At 46.6% G+C, this 24,510-nt stretch overlaps 1 protein-coding gene across 3 annotated transcripts in view; it reads left to right on the top strand.

Annotated features, from left to right (window-relative positions):
• LOC142576696 (monocarboxylate transporter 12-like) overlaps positions 1-24,510 on the top strand; it is a 162,112-nt gene that overhangs the window by 37,293 nt on the left and 100,309 nt on the right. For all 3 annotated transcript variants that reach the window (XM_075686934.1, XM_075686932.1, XM_075686933.1), the window contains exons 2-3: positions 10,187-10,298; positions 11,806-11,952. In XM_075686934.1, coding sequence (XP_075543049.1) covers positions 10,187-10,298; positions 11,806-11,952 — 259 coding nt within the window. The remainder of the gene's footprint in view (positions 1-10,186; positions 10,299-11,805; positions 11,953-24,510) is intronic.

The following is a 24,510-nucleotide window of genomic DNA, read 5'->3' as shown; positions in this document are numbered from 1 at the left end:
AGAGCGGGAGGCAACACGGCCGCTTCTTTTCTGCTGTTCCGCACCAGAATGAAGACGGCTGTTGACCGGGCTACAGACGCTCACAGCTGGAGATTAGAGCCTGATTCAACTTGTCGGTTGCCTTCTGTTTTTTCGTTCACTCATGTTCAACTCTTCACACATGAACCTTTACAGGCAAATGAAAGACTCCATAGTATTCATGCCCGCTTCTTTACTTCAACTCCTTCGGTATTTGATTATGAGGTGATACCAACCCGAAAAGTTGAAACCGTGACTGGTTTGAAGTGGTGGAATAATCGCGTTCCTTTAACACCGGTTGCTGTGCTGAATCTCAAACCAAGCTCTGTTCTTTTTCCTTGTATTTTGCAATTAGGTACCCACATTACTGTAATGCCCTTGATATTACTTTTGGCCCAGTCAAACAGATCCTCTGGAGAGTGAATCTGGCTGTGATATGGCCACTGCAAGCTTGCTCTTGCTGCCAGACGTTTGAGTGTGCCGCCGACACCATCGCATGCACTTTTGCCGTGTGAAGTGGCGAAGAAATTCCATTCTGCCGATAGATTAAAATCCTGTTCATGGTAGCAAAGATTCAAAAAGTTTTTTTTGTTCTTATATTGTGATGAAGCTCCATCAGAGAAATAATGAACTTTTTTTACTTCAGGCGGATATTGTTTTACTACCTCGAGCACTGCACTCTGAAATGTGTGCACTGCGACTGTATCATGCTCCAGGCAGTCAGAAACAACAGCGAAACACCACGCAGAAACCTCTCGCTTTGCGCCTTCAGAAAATAGACAACTACGGGATGTATTGTAGCTTGGGTGTTAACCCAGTGTTAGGACTGTGGTGCGTCCTGAAGTATAAAACTGTAATTTTCCGCGAAATCCAGCACCATGACGACCTCGTGTTGGCTTAGCTTAAACTTCAGTTCTCGAAAGTAGCGAGCTTCCTGCTTACTGATAAAATGGTGGATCTTAAGTTGATTCAACATGTCTGTGAACTTTTCGGAAAACTCTTCTGATGTCAAAACCATGGTTTCGAGTCTACAGCGGACTCCACTTATCCATTGCCGGACAAGGATGTTGTCTCTGCTCTCTGCGACATGGGCAAGACTTTGTCGAAGCAGATTCTCAGCGTACTTTATGCCAGGGCAGGATGCGCATTCGCCGAAAATGCAATCTTGGTTATCAAGTCGACATACAAGTGTAGCCAGGAACTCTTCAGTTGTCTCCTTGAGCCCACTAGCATGAAGCATTAGTTTAAAGTTCTGATGGCTCATGCAGACACACACTGTGTGTGTGCCGCTTCCACCGGCCAAAACACAGTGGGGAGGACGCAAAGCGGCGAACGTTGAAAAGCCACACTTTAAATTGTAAGTCTTCTTCCATTCTTCAATCTTCCATTCTTCATTCTTCCTTCCTTCAGGTTCATCAACAATAGTCGCTTTTGATGGCCTTTCAGAGTGTCCTTTTTTCCTGGTAGGCAATAACACACAGAGTCATCCTCGTAGAAAGCTCTGACCGATGACTTCACTTATTCACTAACTGGACGACCACGTCTTGTTTGCGGCCTGCCTAGAATCCCACTGTTAGACTTGACTTTCATTGCCTCGCGAACTTGTCGTTCCGATGCACCAAAGAACTCCATCATTTTTTCACGAGACCAAGATTGGGGGGGCTAAGGTGAGGTACTGTATTTTCTTTTCTCGGCTATGTTCTTGGGAAAACTTGTTTTTCAAGTCTTGCATCAAGCAGACATAATCATTCAGGAGGAGTTCAGCGCCCTCGCGTTTGTCAAGGGTCGATGGTTGGCACATTTCCGGGGACGTAGCCGTTATTCCCTCCGCGTTTTCTCGCATTGTTTCCACTTTCTTTTTAGCGTGCGTCTGTCTTCCGCGCTGCAGTTTCCTTTTTACGCTGCTGCCAACACCCCTTTCTAAGGCCTCCTTTTCTGTTCCTGTACCACTTGATTCAGGCTCACTTTCACTACCTCCGACCAGAACGTCGAGTTGTTCTTCTGGCAACACCAAATTTGCCATTCTTTGAGTACTATACAAGTGCCGCTTGCAAGCTTCACAGATTCAATTTCCTGGAACCAGGCCTAGAGAAGGGTGGGCATCAACAACGGCCAGTGTGATGACGGTCGACGCCCGGCAATGCTTCGCATGTCAAAGAATGGGTCTGAGCACAACTTCGAAGCGACTTTAGAAGTGTATCGATGAAGGTAAAGTTGTTTGTGGTGCATACAAATGGTCGCATCGTCACCCAGGCTTCTTCTTGAGCGCAGCGCAAGAAGACGCCGATCTATGCCAGTCAAACTGACTACAGTTGTCAGCCGCTGCTCGCGGCAGTAAGTTGTTTTGTGGCAGTTCTTTGGGCCGAAAGAGCATGGCGGAAGTTCGCTTCCTGAAATATAGTGCCACGCGTACCAGTAAGCCTCCAGAAATAAGCTTGTTTTAGCTGCACTGCATTCTGTTTGTCTCATTGTCTAAGATTTTGGCTTTTCTGACATACCTCAAAACATGCCGTACTGTAAATGGGCTGATTAGATAACCTCAGTCTGTTCACAAAAATATCGTGCAATTGATATAGCAAGCATCGTTTTAGATGATGCCTTGAATTATTATTCTCGTGGAAAAATCTGATTCAGTTCAGGCGCTCTAGGTGAACTGCGCAAAGATTTCAAATCGCAAGTCAATGCTCGAGACATTTTCTTACCTTTAGCATTGCAAGAAATTGATGCTGGAAGGCATGATACTGAAGCTTGGATTTCGCATCCATTCTCCCCGCAGGGGCGTCTGCGTCAGCAGGCGTTTGGTGTGTTGCGACACCACGTACCCGAGCACACGAGGGTTGGACCCTCCCGCGTGTAGCCGTGCGCGGCTTAGCCGTGTCCGGGGAAAGGGGGATCCTGGAGGTTGAGCCGATGCCGGGTGTTCGGACCTTTAAGGCCCCCCGGCGGAGGCAACACACCTCTTTGGCCTCTGATTCACGTAGACGGCACCCCCGGACTGACCCACCCGGGGGAAATCGGCAGTCGCCTTTTCCTGTCTCTCTCTCCTGAAACCTTCGTCTTTCCCTTCCACTTTTAGTACTTTCCTGTCTCCTTCTCTCTTCTATTTACTTCCTTCTTCTTGGTGGCAAGGGTTAACCCTGTGTGGCTATCCAACCTTGGGTACACCATAATTGGTTATAGTGGCGGCGTACGACTGGCGTCGTGCAGGCTTGTACACAAGCTCTGCCGCGTCCCCGCGTTGGGCTCCGTGGTGGGCGGTCGGCGCTGTTGCCGAATTTTTATATATCTTCATGGAAACTGGTTTCCCCAAACTTCCTGATCGCCCTCAGAAACGAGGGCGCACCGAAGATGTCTTTTAAGTTTTTTGTCAATCGTACACAGAACTTTCCCCGCTTTCATGTCATCCACTCCGATAAGCCTGAGAAGACTGTAAGAATGATCTCACCTTTCATTGTCTCGAAATCTCTGACAGAAGTTTTTGGTCCCGGATACAAAGCATCGAAAATGGCTAGCGGTGATCTTCTCCTAGAGCTCCGCGATCAGAAACAATTTGAAAAACTGTCCAAACTTGTATCTTTTGGGGGTGTTCCAGTCACAGTGACCCCACACCGTACCATGAATACTACCCGTGGCGTTGTATCGGATGCTGATCTGCTTGAATTAACTGAAGCTGAACTTCTAGAGAGGGTTGAAATGATCAGAACGTGATCAATGTTAAGAGAATTAAAATAAGACGTGACGGAAAAGAAATCAATACCATGCACCTAATACTTACATTTGGCTCAAGCAACCTACCAGACACTATCGAGACAGGCTATGTGAAAATCCGAGTGAGACCGTACATTCCAAATCCCTTACGATGCTTTAAGTGCCAGCGATTCGGCCACAGCTCACAGAACTGCCGAGGCCGCCAGACATGTGCAAAATGTAGTTCCCGTGACCATGCCTCTGAAACGTGCGAAAATGCTCCACACTGCGTGAACTGTGATGGCGAGCATGCCGCATACTCGCGGTCATGCCCGTCTTGGAAAAAAGAAAAAGAAATAGTCGCTATCAAAGTAAAAGAAAACATATCATTCAAAGAGGCACGCAGGCGGGTTGCATACCTTCCTAAGGCCAGCTTTGCCGAAGTGGCGCGTCAGGGGGCAGCGTCACAACGGCCTCCGGCGGCTGTCCGACCCACAAGCAGTGAGTCGGCAGTCACGCCATCTGCCCCCGCGGCGGTTGCAGCTAGCGCTGCTCCGTCAACCGAGGAGAAGGGACCATCCACCCCGAAGGTGGGTGCAGCCGAGGCTGCCCCAACCTCCGAGGCCCCTTCCAGCGCTGGCAACGGCCAGCGCAGCCAAATCCCTCAGGGAGTCCCATCGACCTCCGGGCTGGTGGGCGCAGGGGTCTTGCCCTCCAAGGCGGGACTCCCTCTGAAAACCTCTCGCTCGCAAGAGCTCTTGTCCGGCGTCTCACACGAGGCAATGGACACTACACCTGTCCCCAAGGCGCACCAAACGCCTAAGGAGCGTCGAGAATCGCTTGAACGCTTCAAAAAGAACAAAACACCTATTACAGGGCCTCGAAAGGGCTCTGTAATCTAAGGCATCTTTCCGTTTCCGTACACACAGCACTAATTTACATTAAATATGGATACACAAATCATACAATGGAACGTCAGAGGTCTCGTTAGAAACCTTGATGATTTGCAAGAACTCATCCACACACATAATCCAAAAGTGCTGTGTTTACAGGAAACACACTTAAAATCAAAATACACAAACTTTCTTCGACAATATGTTACTTTTCGGAAAGATCGCGATGATGCTGTCGCATCATCGGGCGGTGTCACAATTATAATTCAAAAAGCGTAGCGTGCCAACATTTACAGCTACGAACGGCCCTTGAGGCAGTGGCGGTTCGAGCTGTTTTCCTTAATAAACTCGTCACCATTTGCTCACTTTACGTACCCCCACACTACAAATTAAACAAACATGAATTTCAGTCATTTATAGACGAATTGCCAGAACCTTATGTTGTTCTTGGCGATTTCAATGCGCACAGCTGCCTGTGGGGCGACTCTCGTACAGATGCGCGAGGTCGTCTTGTTGAACAGTTCCTTTTTTCTTCCGGAGCGTGCCTTCTCAATAAGAAAGAACCCACATATTACTCTCTTGCAAACCGATCCTTTTCGTCAATAGATCTTACTATAGTCTCCCCGTCTGTACTGCCTGAACTTGAATGGGAAGTTACCGACAACCCTTACGGTAGCGACCACTTCCCTATACTGCTAAGATCACATAAAGAAAACGAATATCCACCACACGCTCCTAGGTGGAAGATTGAGACAGCTGATTGGGAGAAATTTCGATCTCCAACTAGTATCCCATGGGCTGACCTGTCTTCGTTAGGAATTGACGCTGCAGTCGAGGTTTTTACAGCATTCACAATCGATGTCGCATTTAAATGCATATCAGAAGTAAAAGGCTTGGCCTGCAAACGGCGTGTCCCAATGGTGGAACGACGATTGTAGGATCGCTCGTAAAAAACAGAACAGGGCGTGAGGGTTGCTACGCGCTTCTCCCACTGCAGAGAATCTAGTCAACTTTAAAAAAGTAAAATCCGAAGGTAGGCGAACCCGCCGGCAGGCCAGACGAGAAAGTTGGCAGAAGTTTCTATCGAGTATTAACTCGTTCAGAGATGAGGCGAAAGCCTGGAACAGGGTCAATAGGATAAGAGGGCGACAAGCACATGCACTCCCTTTGGTAAACACAGAAGGCGATACCCTACAAGATCAGGCGGACTCACTTGGGGAGCACTTTGAGAGCGTGTCAAGTGCCAACCATTACTCGCAATCCTTTCTGAAATATAAACAAATAGAAGAAAGTAAGCCACTCATGAGAAAATGTCAACAGAATGAACCATACAACTGTCCTTTTAGCATTGCCGAGTTGAGAGCTGCCTTGAGCGCATGCAAGAGCTCTGCACCGGGATCTGACAGAATCATGTATGAAATGATCAAAAACTTACACAATGACACGCAGGTTACACTACTCACACTTTTCAACACCATTTGGGATGCAGGGTACCTTCCAACCGCGTGGAAGGAAGCCATTGTGATCCCGGTTTTGAAACAAGGCAAAGATCCTTCCTCAGTGGCAAGTTACCGCCCGATAGCCCTGACAAGTTGCCTTTGTAAGGTATTCGAAAAAATGATTAATCGGCGACTCGTTCATTTCCTTGAACAGAACAAAATGCTTGATCCTTATCAGTGTGGCTTCCGAGAAGGGCGCTCCACAACTGACCATCTCGTACGTGTAGAAGCAAATATCCGAGACGCATTTGTTCGCAAACAGTTTTTCTTATCCATATTCCTTGATATGGAGAAGGCGTACGACACGACGTGGCGTTACGGAATCCTAAGAGACTTGTCAGAAATGGGCATCCATGGTAATATGCTAAACTTAATAGAAAGCTATCTGTCCAGTCGTACCTTCCGGGTAAAAGTCGGTAATGTACTTTCGCGTCCTTTTACGCAAGAAACGGGTGTACCCCAAGGAGGCGTGCTCAGCTGCACACTCTTCATCGTGAAGATGAGCACGCTTCGCGCTTCATTACCACCGGCAATCTTTTATTCTGTTTACGTGGACGACATACAAATAGCTTTCAAATCCTGTAACCTCGCTGTATGCGAGAGACAGGTACAGCATGACCTGAACAAAGTGTCAATGTGGGCAGACAGGAATGGATTTAAGATCAATCCTAACAAAAGCTCTTGTGTCCTTTTTACAAGAAAGAGAGGAATGACCCCAGACCCTTGCTTAGAACTGGGCGGACAACAAATACCTGTAAACAAAGAGCACAAGTTCCTAGGTGTTATACTTGACTGCAGACTCACTTTCGTCCCCCACATTAAACATCTTAAAGAAAAATGTCTGAAAACAATGAACATAATGAAACTTCTATCCCAGACTACATGGGGTGGTGACAGGAAGTGTTTAATGAATCTCTATAAAAGCCTCATTCGATCGCGACTTGACTATGGTGCCGTGATTTATCACTCTGCCGCCCCGAGCGCACTAAAGATGCTAGACCCAGTGCACCATCTAGGAATCCGACTGGCCACTGGCGCTTTCAGAACGAGTCCCATACAAAGCTTATATGTAGAATCGAATGAGTGGTCACTTCATCTGCAGAGAACATACATCAGCCAAGCATATTTTCTGAAAGTCCACTCAAATCCTCAACATCCGTGTTTTAATACCGTTAATGTCACGACATATGCTACACTTTTTCGCAATCGTCCCTCAATAAGACAGCCTTTCTCGCTGCGTGTGAGGGAGCTTAGTGATGAAATGCATGTCCCACTCCTCGAGCTCCGCCTAATGCCTCCAGCTAAGCTGCTACCTCCTTGGGAGTGGCAGACGATAAAATACGATATATCTTTCATGCAGGTTACAAAACACGCTCCAGAGATTGAAATCCAGATGCATTTCCGGGAACTGCAATACAAACACTCCTGCACGGAGTTTTACACTGACGCATCGAAGTCACGCGAGGGGGTGTCATATGCAGCCATCGGTCCATCCTTCTCGAAATCCGATTTACTGCATCCCGAAACTAGTATCTTCACGGCTGAGGCCTACGCAATATTGTCGACCGTGAAGCATATAAGGAAATCAAAACTCAGAAAATCAGTTATATATACGGACTCCCTTAGTGTTGTGAAGTCTTTGATGTCGTTCTGTAAGCTCAAAAATCCTATAATAATCGAACTCTATTCCGTATTATGTAAAGCATATGTATCTAACCAGCATGTGATTATATGCTGGGTGCCTGGCCATAGCGGCATCCAGGGTAACGTTCTAGTGGACCAGATGGCCACATCAACTGCATCACACACTGTTAATTCTACCGCTAGTCCCTGTCACAGACCTGAAACCTGAAACAACAAATAATAAGCTGCATGTAATAAAGCCACAATTAGGTTTCTGGCCTCCTGTAACAAAATCACGCCGGACAGATGTCCTATTCTGTCGTCTAAGAATAGGACACACTTTTGGCACGCATAACTTTTTACTCACTGGAAATGAGCCTCCAACCTGCGGTAGATGCGGGGAGAGGCTGACCGTCCTCCACGTCCTCCTGGAGTGTCGGGAAGCCGAATATGACAGAAAGAAACATTTTCCCTTAGCATACCGGCAGCAGATCCCCCTTCATCCTGCAATGCTACTCGGCCCAGAACCGCTATTTGACACCAATGCAGTCCTAAGTTTCCTGAAAGATGTTGTGTTGCATGTTGTTAGCCCCACATGTTCGCAGCGTTTCCTCTCTTCGGAGGATGGCGCTGTGATAGCTCTTTTGTATAGCACGTGCCTCTAGGCCCTTGTGTTTCAAGGGCTCCGGTGAGGCAACAGTGCTCCAGGTATTTTTATTATCTCATATATTTTCTATTCTGTGTCATTCTTTTACGATGGATTTTATTGTTCATATTATACGTCATTAGTCATCGCCATAATTTTATAGCAAGTAGATCTTACGCACTTTACAGCGACTATTTTTAGGCCACTTTACAGCCAAATCACATCTTCCATAATACATCGTCAACTTTACCACTTGTCATGGCGCTCTTTGGCCAAACCTGGCCCTTGCGCCACAAAACACTACACATCATCATCATCATCATCATCGCATCCATTCTGAACGTGTTGGACTGAGTTATGTGCCATATTATTTCCGATGTTCCTTCGTTGCGACAACGTCTGTACGCATTCCCTTAAAATTCGCTCACAGGAAGCCTCGTCTGCCGCCTTGTGCGTCTGTTAGCTGATCACACTATTTTCATCGGAGAAACACATGAATACAGAGGTAAGGGTAAAAAAAACATCCCCAGAAGGATGTAAAGCCGTTTTCCTTGCGTTTTCTTAAGCACCGAAAAAGCAAAAACCAAAAGAACGTGAAAAATTTTAATCTGCAGTAGTTATATATACTAGCCGCCGTCTGCTGGGCGGCAGACAAGGAGGAGAAAGCAGACGACGATACGGAGACGACAAGGAGAGCGGCGGCACGTATGCAGTGCCTACTAATGACATGGATTGCCGGCTGGAAAAAATTCTTTTCCGCTTCAAACAAAATTTACTCGAATGAAACTTTCTATATCACAAGCTAAGAGGCCGGTGCGTATATTGACCTATCTGACATATATTTATCTGGAGGGCCTTAATGCTTAAATGTGGCCTGAATCTCGCGAAAAAGTCATTTTTTTCCAACTTCGGAGGTATTTTTCTCAAAAAATATATTTCTTAATAATTGGAAATTATTTTTAACATACAATATAGCAAAAGGCAAAACGTCAGAAAAATTATTGCGGCTGAAAAGTCAACGCAGTTTATGCAAGAAATGTCTGAAAACGCAACTTTTTTTTGCTTTTTTACTGGGCCAAATAAATTCGGAAAATTCTAAAATTGATTCAATTATAACGTAATACGAAAGAAGGATGCCAGTACAATGTTCTAAAATAAAGTTTATTATTGTACCTACTTTCAGGCTTGAACAAAAAAATTACCTCCAACCAACTTTTGCTTTTTCCCGGAAATTTCAAAGAGCGATCACGTGATCACAATTTTTTTTTCGACGAAAATACTTTGGCGAAACCTTATTCCCACAAAAGACACCTAGCCCAAATTTTTTCAAGGACCTTCAGCGACGGTCACTTTCGGGGTCGGGACGTTTGGCATGGAACGACCCATATCTCACCGTACCAGTCATCCACATCATCGCGAACTACTACATTTACTGCCTCATTCTTTTTTCGAGCAGCTACAGACTGAAACGACCTGCCCCGGAACATCGCCACTATCGCTTCATCACCTGCTTTTCAAGACCGTATTAGTGATAACCTTCAATACTAAAACAATTTTTACTGCTTGTTGTTAATCTAAATGTAATCACACCCCTTATGTCCTCTCCCCCTACCCACCCCCCAAAAAAGAGAGAGGGGCTTTAGGAAAAAAACTGAACTGAACTGTATTTTTTGTTTACGTTCGTGCTTGGCTGAGCGGCCCTGTTCGTCCGTGCTGTACATGTAGTCGGTTGACCTGGATTTATAGCTGCCGGATTTTCGAGTTTTGTACGTTTCGGTGTTTTGAGGGAAGGTGATTCTCCTGGTTATTCTGCGCTGCAGGTTGAGAAGCCACCATCCCCGAAATCCATAGGACAGTTAGTGCGCCGCTGGAAGTGCCCAGGCCAACTTCCCCGGCATGGCCCTGACAGCGTCCACAGCTGGACCGTGGCAGGTAAGAGGGCGAGCTTGGCACAACGCGAGCCGCGCCTTCGCCTCTGCTGTGTTTCTTTTAATTATAATTGTAAGAGTGCCAGTGGTGATTATGAACAACTTAAAACCATGGCTTCTATATACACTTATTAAATTTTGTGTGTCCGCTGGAATAAACCGTGTAGCTGTTTGGTGCATGGTGAGCAACTTGCGGTGTACGAACGGACGGGAGGATAGTGCTGCATGTTCGGTGTGTGTCTCTTTTTCCCGTTGTCATGCGCTGCAGGTTGTTGGGTCCATGTGTATGTGTCACGTATATGCACTGCAAAACATGGTCTGCCTAGTTGGTCGATTTGTATCTTGAAAAGTTTTCAAGCGCCAGAATATACAGTACACGACAGAAATAACAGCCCTGCCATTGCTATCGTTGAGCTTAAGAAGTTTTCAAGAAGCATATACGTACTTCCACCAAGCAGATTGATAAACTTGATGAACAAACTGAAAAAGCAATAATTGTACTATGGTTCTTATAGCGCTGAAAAGCCTAACTGCCGGCACGTGCAGCTGCAGGAACTGAGATAACGTGGCAGAAACTAATCTTAAAAGCAAGACAGAGCACACTGGATTGCCCACAAGAACATAACGGCGATAAAGAACCAAATAATTTAAGCAACACATGATGTCATTTGTTAAGCATACAAAAACGGGGATAATTACAACTGTTCGCTTTCGAAAGCGAACGAGGAGTAATGGTGATAGCTAACAGCATCCCGCGTTCCTCTGATGCTACATGCAATGGGCGACCTGTAGGATTTTGTTATTCACAGACTTTTGTTTTCTCACAAGCGTTTGAGGTGTATTATACATCACGCTAGGCTCTTGGTTGCGCACCAAACAAATCTTTAATTAGGTATTACAATCGGCATACGTGCGCGAGAACCCGAACGCTACTGAGACGCAAGCGCCTTCCGCACTCGGGCTGAACGCAAGTGATTCGTGCACCGATAGGTTTTGTCGGACAAATCATTACAACTTGTGCAACACGCCAGAGCTGTCCTCGCATGCGCGAATGAAGTTGTGCTTCGGCGGTGGAGCTGTGTGGCGACGTGTCCATTGCTGCTGCTGCCGCCTAAACATGCTGTCTGGGATACGGCAGCGCCGATGCAGGATGCGCAAGCGTATACGACTACCGGGGTGACTGCGGCTTCTTCTTCAACCCTGCGGACTTCTCGCACGGTTAATCTGTCCAGCCGCCTCTACCTATCCTTCAACTGCCTTCTTCATTTAGAGCTATATGATAGCTATCACCACAAGGAGCATGATGCATGACCTATACTTTTGTCTCACAATAGTTATAATAATGAACCCTGAAGTAGGAGCATGCGTACCCGCGTGTCAAGATACCTAAAACTTCAAATATTCCTCGGCTTGGTGCTAGTTGTATTTTGGTGTTTCAATATGTAGCTAAAATAACAGAATTTTGTGGCAAAATGAGTGCAGTTTTCTCAACATGCTCAACCTTAACGCAGGTTGCTGTGCCATGGCATGTTTCTGCTCTATGGCTGGGAGGCGTTCGTCTGGATTTCTGCTTGTGGCCTTCCTGGACACTTTCCAAGTGAACAGGAGTGAGGCATCATGGCCCGTCATGCTTCTCAGCGCCCTCCTCTGTCTGTCGGGTAAACAGAAATTACTCAAGTACCGCATCGAGGGGCTCTTTAAATCGCACTCGAATGGAACGTATTGGCACCAGCGAAATTAAACTTAAACCTTTGTCCGTAGAATTCTGAGACTGAGTCCTTTAAAAAATGCGTTAAACATTGAAATCATTTGTGCAGCACCTCTTCGAAATAGTCTCCCTTGTAGTCTATACACAGCTTCCAACGCTTCTTGAGGCCTTGGAAACAGTTGGAAAACGCTTCTTTTGGCAGGGCTGTCAGTTTCTTTGTCGTGGCGTCTTGAATGGCCGCCACGCTCCCCATCCAGCGACCTTTTAGGGCTCTCTTCACACGAGGAAACAGAAAAATGTCGCATGGGAAGAGGTCAGGTGAGTATGACGGATGGGGAAGTACAGTAATGCTGTGCTTGGCGAGAAAGTTTGTCAAGCTGAGAGCAGTGTGCGGGCTTGCGTTATCGTGGAGAAGGCTCCGTTGTCCAGATGCCCGTAAGTCAGGGCACCGGCGTCGCAGTGCATCACGCATGTGTTGGAGCACGCGGATGTAAAACTCCTGATTCACCGTCTGCTCGTGGGACGAACTCGTGGTGTATGACACCACTGGCATCGAAAAAAACTATCAGCACCGTCTTTGTTTTGGTGTTCTGTCCCCGCACCTTTCTTGACGCCGGGGAGCTTGTGATCCACCATTCGTCGCTCTGCCTCTTTGAGGATCGCATTGAAAGCACCACGTTTCGTTTTCAGCAATGACGCTGTCGACGAATTCAGCATCTTCCTCTGCCTCGGAGAGCAAATCAGCGCTCACTGATGCCCGCGATGATGTCCTTCTGGTCCTGTGTGAGGGAGTGCGGAACAAGTCTGGCATTCAGCTTTCGTTTCCCCAAGATCTCATGCGAAATTTGGTGGCATGTTGTCTTATTAATGTCGAGAGCATGCGGACTGTAATGGTGCGGTCTTGCTGTACGATCTCCCTGATCCGAGTTAGGTTTTCTTATTCCGCGAGGTTGCAGGGCGCCCCAAAACGAACCTCTTGTGCCACTCGAAAACTCGCGCCCGTGATAATGTCTCCTTGCCGTAAGCGTCACGAAGGAGCTCATACGTCTGTGTGGCTGTCTTGCCAAGCTTCGCACAGAGTTTTGTGTTTGCCCGCTGTTCGACGTGGACGTCCATCTCTCCACATTCACTTACAGCAGAACGCGCAGACGACAACGTATCTTTTGTCATGTAGCGCCATCTAGCGGCTGTCACAGCAATTAACATAAATAGCTCAGGTTCGCCCGAAAAGATTGCGCTACACATACGCACGAACATTTGTTTTGGGGAATCATTTCTAGAGAAGAAAATAAATCAGTGTCGAAACTTTACGGACAAAGGTATTTCACTTGTTGCTTAACGTCGGTCCTCGTTCCATGAGATTCAGAGTGTTAGATAGCTCCGCTGATATATCACTCGCCTGGGTAATTGCAGCAAATTCTTGGGATTCTATTTTCCATGCACAGTGTCGATAATTTCCAAATAATGGCCGATCAGTTCTGGCAGTAAATTCCAGCGAGGTAAAATAAGTGCATGGCGTCACTTCTTGCACGTACTGTAAACGTAACGCGAAGGTGTGATCACGGAAACAAAACTTCACAGCCAAAGGGGCATTCGAAACAATATATATTTGCTTATCTCAGAACCAACCGCGAGCGGAATCTCGTAGATTACTTGTATATTATTATGTGTTTCGCACATATAAGGAATGTTACCGCGGCTAATGCAAATGTATAGAATAGGTCGCTGGTTTCATCCATGGCGACCAGCATACCCCTATTTTCGCTCAAGGAAGGGATGTGCGGTTGATGGAACCCTTCGTTTAAAGAATCCAATCTTTCCCTATTAGATTCATTCTTCGAATGTAACAGTTACTGTTCTCTAATACGATTTTTTTCGAATAGTTTTCGAACAGTTCAACCTGTACAGATGTGCAATGAATTGCATCCAGCAGCCAGGGTAGAAAGAAAAGACGATAGCTTACGTAGTGGAGGATGACATATGTCATTTAGGGAGCCACGTGGTTGCTTAGTGGCTATGGTGTTGGGCTGCTAAGCACGAGGTCGCGGGATCGAATCCCGGCCACGGTGGCCGCATTTCGATGGGGGCGAAATGCAAAAACATCAGTGTACTTAGATTTAGGTGCACGTTAAAGAACCCCAGGTGGTACAAATTTCCGGAGTCCCCCACTACGGCGTGCCTCAAAATCATAACATGGTTTTGGCACGTAAAACCCCTACAATTTAATTTCGTTCATGGAGCCGCACTTTGCCGGCTGAACTGCCCATTATCACTCACCGATGAGTCCAGAGCGTGCGAATCAGCGAACTCTGTCTTCCTAGAGCTCCATTTGAAGCCAACAAGCACTGACACCAAGGACAACATAGGGGAAATTGTGCTTAATAAAATAAATTGTGCTAATGAAATAAAGGAACGATAAATAAATGAAAGTGGATGAAAAAACAACTTGCCGCAGGTGGGGACCGAACCCACAACCTTCGGTTCGGTCCCCATTTGCGGCAAGTTGATTTTTCATTAACTTTCATTTCCATTAGTTTATCGTTTCTTTATTTCATTTATTAAGCACAAGTAATTTCCCCTATGTTGTCCTTGGTATCAGTGTTTCTTGGCTTCTTATGATATGACTAATAAAAATCGGGCCTCTCGGTTAACCCCTTTTCTTCTCGTTTAGAGCTGCATTTGTTATTTTAATAAACAACGCTTCCTAACCCGCAGCGTACCGACAGACACTTGCTAGCGTTGTGAATTTGCTACGATCTGAACATCGATGGTGAGAGTGGCTGTTTATTATTCAGAAACTATTCGAAGGAGGAGGAAATAACTTTATTGAGTCCTAAAGAACCCCTCCCCACCCACTCTTGGTTTAGTGGTCGGCAGAGGTCGCGGGCCGCACCAACGTTGGCACGGGAAGCCCGTGAGCCTGCGCCCTTTCGTGAGCCCTCTGCACGGCCCGGAGCTGGGTCTGGTGGTCGTCGCTTCGCAGGGCGTCCACCCAGTCTTCTTCTTTACTGAACATGGTGCCGCTTAACGCGGGGCATTGACAGAGCATGTGCGCTAGCGAGCAGTACGATTCGCCAAAATGCGGACATTGCGGCTCTGGTGAATAAAGGCTCAGTCTGCCTCTCGAGGGGAACGACCCTGTCTGAAGCATTCTGAATAACGATGACTGTGGTCTATTGAGTTTAGCGTGGGGAAGCGGGGAGGTCCTCCTCGACAGCTGATAGCGCGTTGTTATTTCGTTGAAGGTGAGCAGCGAACTTCGGTGCTCCCCTCCCTCCCCGCCCTTCGCTCGCCACGATCGCCGTGGTGCGTGAGTCCTCGCAAGCGGCCGTGCGCCAGCTCACAGGGGCAGTCCAAACTATGCGATCACATGGCGTTGTTCACTAATAAGAAGATTATGCTCACTGGTGATTTTAATATTCCTTGCATTGATTGACGTAACCCCGATTCATTCTTTGATGCTGACGCTAACCCGTTAGTGGTTATTGCGATCATGTGTGATTCAAAACAAACTGTTACAGAGTATACCAGAGAAGTAGGTAACGGCTGTTCAACACTTGATTTAGCTTTCATTAGTAACGACATATCTACATACACTGTCGATGCGGTTGACGGCGTCACCGATCATAAGATCTCCTTTCCGCTTGGAGTTACGAAGTCGCACAGGAAACAAGAAAAAAAAAAACTTATTAAGGATTTTACAAAAGCTGACGACCAAGCCATAATGAACCGTATGTGGTACTTTTGTGATAACTTGATGGGCGTTGTCACGATACTCTGGGATGCTCTAAAAGAGACTGTTCATTATTGCACTGACAAGTTCGTTCCTGACAAATATGTTCGTACTAACAAAAACAATGCGTAGATGATTGGAGAAATTGTCCATTTACATCGCACGCTGAAACGAACTAAGAACAGAAGAAATCCCTCAGAATAATTACTGATCTAAAAGGCAAGCTTGTTCTAAACTTTCCAATGCCAAGGTTAGATATTTCACTAAATCATTGCTTGACTTCTTGATAAAAAGCCCTGATAAATTCTGGCGATATCTAGAAGAGACAAATGCTGTACCGCGTGAAATATTTGTTGTCAGTTGTCTCGTGAATGATATCCCAAATATTGCTGAGCAGTTTAACCATTTCTGTCCCGTATTTACCACTTCCGAATACGAGGCAATGCATGGTAATTCTCTTCCAGTAATGTCGCCCAATTTATAACATATCAAGGTGTACTGTGTTTGCTACTTAATCTGAAAACGAAATCCTCAGCTGGTACGAATAATATTCCGAACACATTTTTGCGTAGGTATGCCGAACCGGTTGCACATATTTTGACACGTTTTCCGTCTTTCCTTCGAAAATTCGTTAATTTCTGGCGTACGTCATGGCGTGCGTCATGTGTAGTGCTAGTGTTTAAAAAAGGCGATCGTCTGAACGTTTGAAACTACAGGCCTATTTCTTTAACTTGCATGACATGTAAGCTATTAGAACAGAGTCAGTCATTACATCATCTCCAGTCTTGAAGAAAACAATTATCTGTCGCCTTTCCAGCACTGCTTTAGCAAACAATTATCAACAACAAAACTGGTCCCAACAATTCACGAGTACGCCGCATCGCTAGATACGGGAAATCAAATTGATGCTATAATCTCGGATTTTAGGAAGGCGTTTGACCTTGTCACGCACAGCAAACTTATTTTGAAATTACAAGGCATATGCCTACCTGTTAACCTGGATTTGTTCCTACCTTTCTGCTCGTAAACAATACGTGAGTGACTGCGCGCCTGGCGTTCTGCCTGCGACATCAGGAGTCCCTCAAGGTAGCGTATGGGACCTGTTCTTTTTTTACTGTACATAAATTACATTGTTACCTCCACAGATACGTCAAAAATAAGTATAAAGCCTTTTGCAGATGACCGCGCACTTTTAAAACCATTATCGTTCCTAGTATTCAACAACGCCTACAATCTAACCTCTGAGTTGTTTCCAGGTGATGTAAGTATTAGTCTATGAACCTAAACACTGCTAAATCAGTCTTCATGCGCATTACACACGAAAATAGCCCTTTTAATTAGAAATATTCTCTGAATAATTGCCCTTTGACGAATGTTGATGAATACAAATATTTAGGTATTATGATTACAAACCGCTTAGCATGGTCAAGTCATATTACTAAAACATGCTCATGCCCTTCTAAAAAGCCCGGTTTTTGAGACACGAACTAGAGACAGCTCCATGAGAAATAAAACTACTGGCCTATAATGCATTTATAAAACCTAAATTAGATTACGCTAGTGTCGTTTGGGATTCAAATCTCAAAATATTAGGAAACTTAAGATGGTGCAACGAAAACCGGTCCGTCTTATATTTAATGCTTACCAGAGAAATGACTCACCGTCAACGCTCATGGCCAGTAATAACATCCCTGTTTTACAATACCGAAGAGCAATTACTAGGCTGAAATTTCTCCACTTACTATATTTTGGTAAACTTAGCATTAAACTTGAAACTTTACACAACGAATTTCTTGGCAAACTAGACATACACATGCTCATACTCTTGAACCATACTGTGCGCGCACAAATTTTTTCATGTATTCTGTTTTTCCTCGGGCCTTGAAAGAATGCGTTATCGTTGGAAGCATTTTATGATGGGAATAATCCTCACATTGAGAGCCGTGTACTTTTCGTTTGTGACCACACAGTACAAACAGTGGCGTTTTTTTTTTCTTATTGCGTATATGTATGGTTGTGCTTTGCACTTTTGCTCTATCCTGCTGAATTTTGATTACAATTATGTATCATACTGTCTTCTACCGTTTCACTATGTTAATTTGTGTTTTTTGAATTTATTTTGTCAACTGTTTTTGTTACTCTCTTCTGCCTGGTGCTGAATTGACTTAGGCTTCAATACTTTCAAATTTTCAATCTGCAACCACAACTAACTTCCCCTGACACAATGCATGGTTCCCGCATGCTGCCTAGGTCGCGCCCCTAGCTTAAAGGTGCTGTGGTGACAACCTTGGGCCGAGAAAGATGCAGTCACTCAAGCAGCAGCAATAGAGCAAAATGACTTCGGCCTCTGAGCCTCCTCGCTACAGGTTTGACCTGGTATAGTCCAACAAAACGCTTCTAACGATGAACTCTCGTACGACGCATCATGTTCACTGGTCATTCAAGCCATTATCCTTCGCCTTCCTCCTTTCTGGGCGCGACACCCCGAAATCTGGTTCGTACAAGCTGAAGCATTGTTCCGCCTACACTATATCACCCCGTAACATAGTCGCTTTGCGTACATTCAGTCTTCCATTCCGGCCGTGGTCGCACTAAAAGTGCAAGACGTCCTCTCCTATCCGACCGCGATAAACCAGTACGACGCTAAATTAAGGCAATGGTTCGGGAGTGCACATGTACATTGCTCTCTGAATGTAAGGCTCTGCAACAGCTTATATTTGCGGAGCAAATCGGTGTCTGCCGGCCTACACAACTTATATGTGACATGCAATCTTACAATACAATACAATGCAATACATTACACTACAAGGAGATCGAGCGGGCGCTTCTAACTAGCAGCTCCTGCGACAGCTTTTCCGGCACCGACTATAAGCGTCTGTGCAGATGATTCTGGCCACGGTGCCAGACTTCTCCGTGTCAGTGCTGGCTGTCCACGCTGGCAACATTACGGAACTTGCCCGACAGTCTGCCGCCACAGCAGCTGCTTCATCAGCACCCGCTCCTGTCGCTTCTGTGGTTTCAACGCACTGCCCATCCACGTATGCATGCTCACCTTACGAGGAGACAGCATCCGGGAACTTGTCGCTTCCATGTTACCACAAACCGACCCAAACGGCAACCATGACTCGTGCTGTGATTCTTTCAGACAGTTTCCAGATGAGCTTCCACACTCGCGCCACGTGCCGTAACCAATAACTCAAACGAGGTACTCGCTTTTGCTGGAACGGAGCTACCAGCGAGCGCTGCAGAACCTCGTGCGCTTTGCCGGAAAATGACAACAGAGACCACTAATGACTACAAGCTGTTTCCTTCGCCGCAAAAAGTCGCCTGTTTTACATTACCGACACCACCAGCAGAATGAAGTTTCTTGTGCACACAGGCCCCGAGGTGAGTGTCCTGCCCGCAAACTCTATCGGCCGCACCCTTTCCTCCATCTGCCTTCTTCAAGCGGTGCACGCTATGAGCAGGGCTACGTACCGACTCACGGCTTGTGTGCCACCTACCTGAGCCGATCGTTTCGCCGCCTTTTCATCACAGCCAAAGTCAGCGACATTATGCTCGGAGCTGATATTATTTCCCACTCCGAAAGAAAACGCTTGACTCCTGCGCAGGCCTTTCACACGCAGATACTATTCGCCTCGGTTGGTTTTACTATTCGGGGGCCAGTTACATCACCATACCAGGTATCATCCGGGACTTTCCCTCTATCAGCGCCACACCAGCCAGACTGGACTAAGTCGGTTAAACATGACGTCGTCCATCGTATCTTCTTCACCAGCGACCATGCCACGCCATGCCGTCCCCTCCAGAAAAATGCGAAATTCACGTCAGGAGTTCTAGCACATGTTGTAGGTCGGAACTGCTCGCCTTTCACCGAGCAGCTTGCCAGTGCCCATGCACATGGTTCCAAAAAAGCGTGGCGACTCGCGGCCTCCTTAAGATTACTGCGCCCTTAACTTGGCAACTCTTCTGGACCGCTAACCCCTACCCACAATCAAAGGTTTCACGATAAACTTGCGTCTGTGCACGATATTTTCTAAGCTCAACCACGCGAAGGCATACCACCGAATTTTGGTTGCTAAAACAGACGTTCCAAATTCGCCATTGTCACTTCTTTCGGGCTATTAGGAATCACCTGCATGCCTTTCGGCATTAGAAACGCCGCATATACTTTTGAATGCTTTGTATGCGTCATCCTTAGAAGCCTGCCATTCGTCTTCGCCTATGTGGACGACATTCTGATCGACAGTGCTTCACCGTCCGGACACCCGCGACATGTATGCTTACTCTTCGAGCATTTCACCGAGCCTTGAGTGATCACCAACGTAGCCAAATCCAAAATCAATATTCCACCCTTAGAGCATTTATTCTGGCACCAGCGGCATCTGTCGACTTCTCTCGAAGGTCAAAGCCTCTATTGTATTAGCACGGCCGGAATGGTCGCGACAGCTACGCCGCTTTGTGAATTGCCGACTCTTCACACTGCAACGTGCCGCCATCGTTGAACCTCTAGCAAGGCTAGCCCATACTAAGAAGTCAGCTTCATCTTCACCTGCTTATTCTATCGCCGTCAACGCCTCCTTCGTTATCATCAAGGAGGCCCTCCCGTCAGCACCCCTTCTGGTGCACTTGGAGCACAAGACCCTTCCCCCGAGCGTCTTGTTAGATGCCTCGGTCTGCGCCATCGGAGTAGTTCTTCAACGGCCACCGTGGAGTGTTTCTCTGGAGAAGTAACACCAGCTGAGCAACGATACAGTATGTTCGGACGTGAACTCCTTGCTGCTTTCAAGACTGTGAATATTTTTCGTATTTCCTTGAGGGTCAACCCTTATTTATGTCTACTGATCACAAGCCTCTGACTACCGCCTTCAGATCAGCCCAAATCAAGCACAGTGAACGTGAAATCTGACATTTCTATATTAGTTCAGAACCAATATTCAGTACCTAAAAGGGCCACAGGCAACATTCCTGCTGATGCTCTCAGCCGCATCTGTAGCTTCGACAACTCTATGTTCACGCTTCATCAGCTTGTACATTTATATGAACAAGACGAAGACCGACACACTTTGTTGTGGTTGCATTCCTCGTCTTTCCATCTGAAGGAAGTACACATTTCAGACCTCGGTGTTCACATAGACCGCGGCGTATCAGTGCGCCGACTCATTTTATAACAGTTTCACTCGCTTCTGCATTCCGGAGTCCGGGTCACATCCCCTCATCGCGGACGTTTTAGTTTTTTTATTAGGAGTGAACATTGACATTCGGGCTTAGGGGCGCTCATGTCTGACCTGCCAACAGTGCAAAGTATCACAGCACGCTCCCGACTCATTGGCGAAGTGATGACGCACGCTTCGTCCCCATCCATCTCCATATGCTTGGACCCTTGCCGCTATTCAAAGGGCCACGCGATATTCTCACCACCATGGATAGATTCATTTGCTGGTCTGAGGTGACACCGTTACAGCACAATACTGCCAGACCGTCGCTGCGACGCTTATTTCCACATGAACTGTCCGTTTTGGCATTCGCGCCCAGATAAGTACAGCCAAAGGCTGTCAGTTTGAGTCCGAGCTCTACCGCAAGCTCAGGACCCGTCTCAGAATCTGCCATGCCACAACGGCCACATACCGTTAGCAAGCAGCGGCTAAGTAGAACTGTTCCACCGTTCAGTGAAGGTTGTCTCCATGGATCACGGCATTCTTGATCAATGGTTTGCTCTCTGCCCTTAGGCAATCCTAGCTGTCCAAGTAGAGGACACGTAATAAAGAAAGCTTACTTACGTGGCCACTATTCTTATACAACATTTAAGATGAGCCGTTGTTTTATTGGATATGCCAGTGTACAGGCGACAGTGTCGGCTTTCAGAAGTGGAGGGGCAATTGGCCTATTTCTCCACCCCCCCCTCTTCTGACAGAGGGAGTCCCCGATAAATACGTTTGTGGTATCGTACTTGTAGCAGTGGAGCAACGCCGCGAACAAGTGTATGCATTTCGAAGGCCCGCTACGCACAAACACTTCTCTTTTAATCTCCGTCGCGCTTGAAAGGCTTTACCTTTAAAGGGACTCTAAAGGCAAATATAATGTCGAGCTAGATTAAAAGACTATGCTTTCGCAATAAGGAATTCTTGATTTGTAATGAAAACAGAGCTTTTGTAAGGAGAAAATGACCAACATGAGAAGTCGCAGTGGCGCCATGTGTTGTCGACTATGGTCTTATATGTGGCGTTAGCACTTCTGATTCACAAAGAACGGTTGTGACAGCCATTGAGAACGAGATCGCTTTTCTCTGTATACAACGACTGAGGCGGCAATGTCCGGCAATTGATCACCCTGCCAGCTCCGGCAGCGCAGGCTCAAGTTACAATAGAGGCTTTTAGCGTGTCCGCTATTCCGGCAAACGGTGGCGGTTTGGGCGGATTGCTGGATGAGTGTAAAACCCCACAAACTTCGTAAAGTAGTGCCACGCTTTGAAGAATGCCGCCTCCTCCTCGCGCGCTCTGGCCGAGGCAGACGCCGCGTCGCTATTGGCCTAATAGCATCACGTGGGCCCTCGCGCCGTGGATCAGCGCCATTTTTGCTCGAGAAGCGTCTATGGAGTGGCGAGGAGCGCATGTTGGCGCCGTTGCTACGCTCGAGCAGTGTAGGCGGCGCCATGGTCGAGGAGGGAGCGTGAAAGAGAGGAGAAACAAGGAGGTGGGAAGGCGGGGGAGTGTCGCTACTTTACGAAGTTTAAGGGGTTTTAAATGAGTGGGGGCGTAAACGTGAAAAGTCGGAGCGGTGTTTCCGCGTGGTGGCGTAGAGTTCAGCCAGACAAACGCAGAGCTAAAATTGCATACAAACTGGGATACATAGCGCAAGAAAGACACAGGGACAAGCAGGAACACGGACGAGCGCTAACTTTCAACAATTGATTTATTGCAGCTGGTGAGCATATATATACTCACTGGGACGCCACTGCAACAGACACACCGAAGGGAAGGACGAAAAGCAGTCATGTGACTACTATACCCAAAAATTCAAGCTCTTTCTTTGATAAAAGTATAGACGGCGTGCTAACGCAATCGTCACCTGCTCTCGCTATCTCTGCTGCTTCGACAGTTTCCCTCGTAATCTTATTCCTGTGGCGATAGACAACAACAGTTTGTTTTAGGAGAGGGAAGCATTGTGCCTTCTCGTCACATTTTCTACAATGTGCAGCCAGATGCCCCTCTATTGCGATGTTCTCCACTTTGTTACTATGCTCCGCCAGACGCACGCTTATAAACATCTGCCCGTCTGCCCCACGTAGTACTTCCCATACGAAAGTGGAATTTTATACACCACGTTGCGAGTGCATGTAACAAAAGGATCTTTGTGCGCGGTAGCGCAACCAGGCTTTCGTTTCCTCATGGGACAACTCAACACACTCAACCTCGAGAGTTTGTTAGGTGCTGTAAAAACAACGTTAACACCAGAACGTTGCCCAACATTTTTTAGGTTGTGGGAAACCTTATGAAAGTAGGGAATTACAGCCACCTTTCGTTTGTCCCTTTCTTCTTTCCTCTCTTTCGTCATCCGCTCTCTGCTCATCGCTCACGCGTGCAGTTATTTCCTTCGACGATGCAGGCCTTCAGCAACCGAGATAATGATTTGTCTCGAATAGCTCGCTGCTTCCAGACGAGCCACCTGCTTACTAAGGCCTTCATCCAGCAACTGAGCACATGACTGAGATAGAGCGCATGACGAAGAACGTACGATACTTCTTTTTATGAGTTTAGAGTGTGCAGAACTGTACTTCAAGGGCGGCTTATTAGATCTGGGCTCATATACCCAACACACGTGCTCAGCTTTGAAATGCAAACGTAAGTCTAAAAACCTGATATCGCCCTGCGCTGGTAATTCTGTGGTGAACGTAAGTGGCCTATAATACTCATTGAATGAGGCAATAATACTGTCAACAGCAGGGTTTGAACAGTCAAAACAGCAATCTACATGAGAACTGGCGGCCGGATCAAGTAGTGCTCTATCTAAAAATATCAAAAAAATCATCTAGATATCTGAAAACCTTCACAACGCCCAAGTCACCCAACCGTACAGAAAGAGCTTTGGCACATCGAGCTAAAGACACGTCACTTAATGTGGGCGCTATGCATGAGCCTATGCAAACACCCTGATTTTGGAGGTAAATGTTATAGTCAAATTCAACAAAAGTGGACCGCAAATAAAATGATAAAAGCTCTAAAAACCTTGCCGTACTGACACCACAAGCGTTAGAAAAAAGTAAAGCGCCGTGCTCATCTATCGCCGCCTCAACACTGGACAGCAAACCCTCATGTGGCAAAGAATAAAACAAATCTTTTATGTCGACAGAGAATGCAGTTAAACACTCGCCGTCGGCTCCATTTAAAAAGTTGAACACGGCTGAAAAATCTTTGGTAAGGAACGGTCCGCCACGTTGAGAAGTCTCAGGTTATATTGCAGGAATTCTGCGACGCACTTCTGCCACGTCCCGGATTCAGAGACGATGACACGCAAAGGACAATCATCCTTATGGGTCTTGGCGGTGAAAAACATTTCTAGGCAGTCACCGTCCGTCCCATTGATTTTCTTAACAACGTTAGCCAAATTAAGATCTTTACGCATCTGCTTAGTTCGCAACCTTACTTTCTTCAGCGGAACGCGCCGAATAGGACTAAAGACAGCACATACCGCAGCACAGGCTTTGTCACGGAAAACACCCTGCGAAAGCACCAGGAAACCCCTTCCTTATCCGCAAGCAGGACACGTAGCCTGCGT

Source organism: Dermacentor variabilis, chromosome 3, assembly GCF_050947875.1.
Source record: "Dermacentor variabilis isolate Ectoservices chromosome 3, ASM5094787v1, whole genome shotgun sequence".
In the NCBI taxonomy this organism is placed as follows: Eukaryota; Metazoa; Arthropoda; class Arachnida; order Ixodida; family Ixodidae; genus Dermacentor; species Dermacentor variabilis.
The sequence above is the reverse complement of the archived record's forward strand: the minus strand, read 5'-3'. Positions and strand labels throughout refer to the sequence as shown.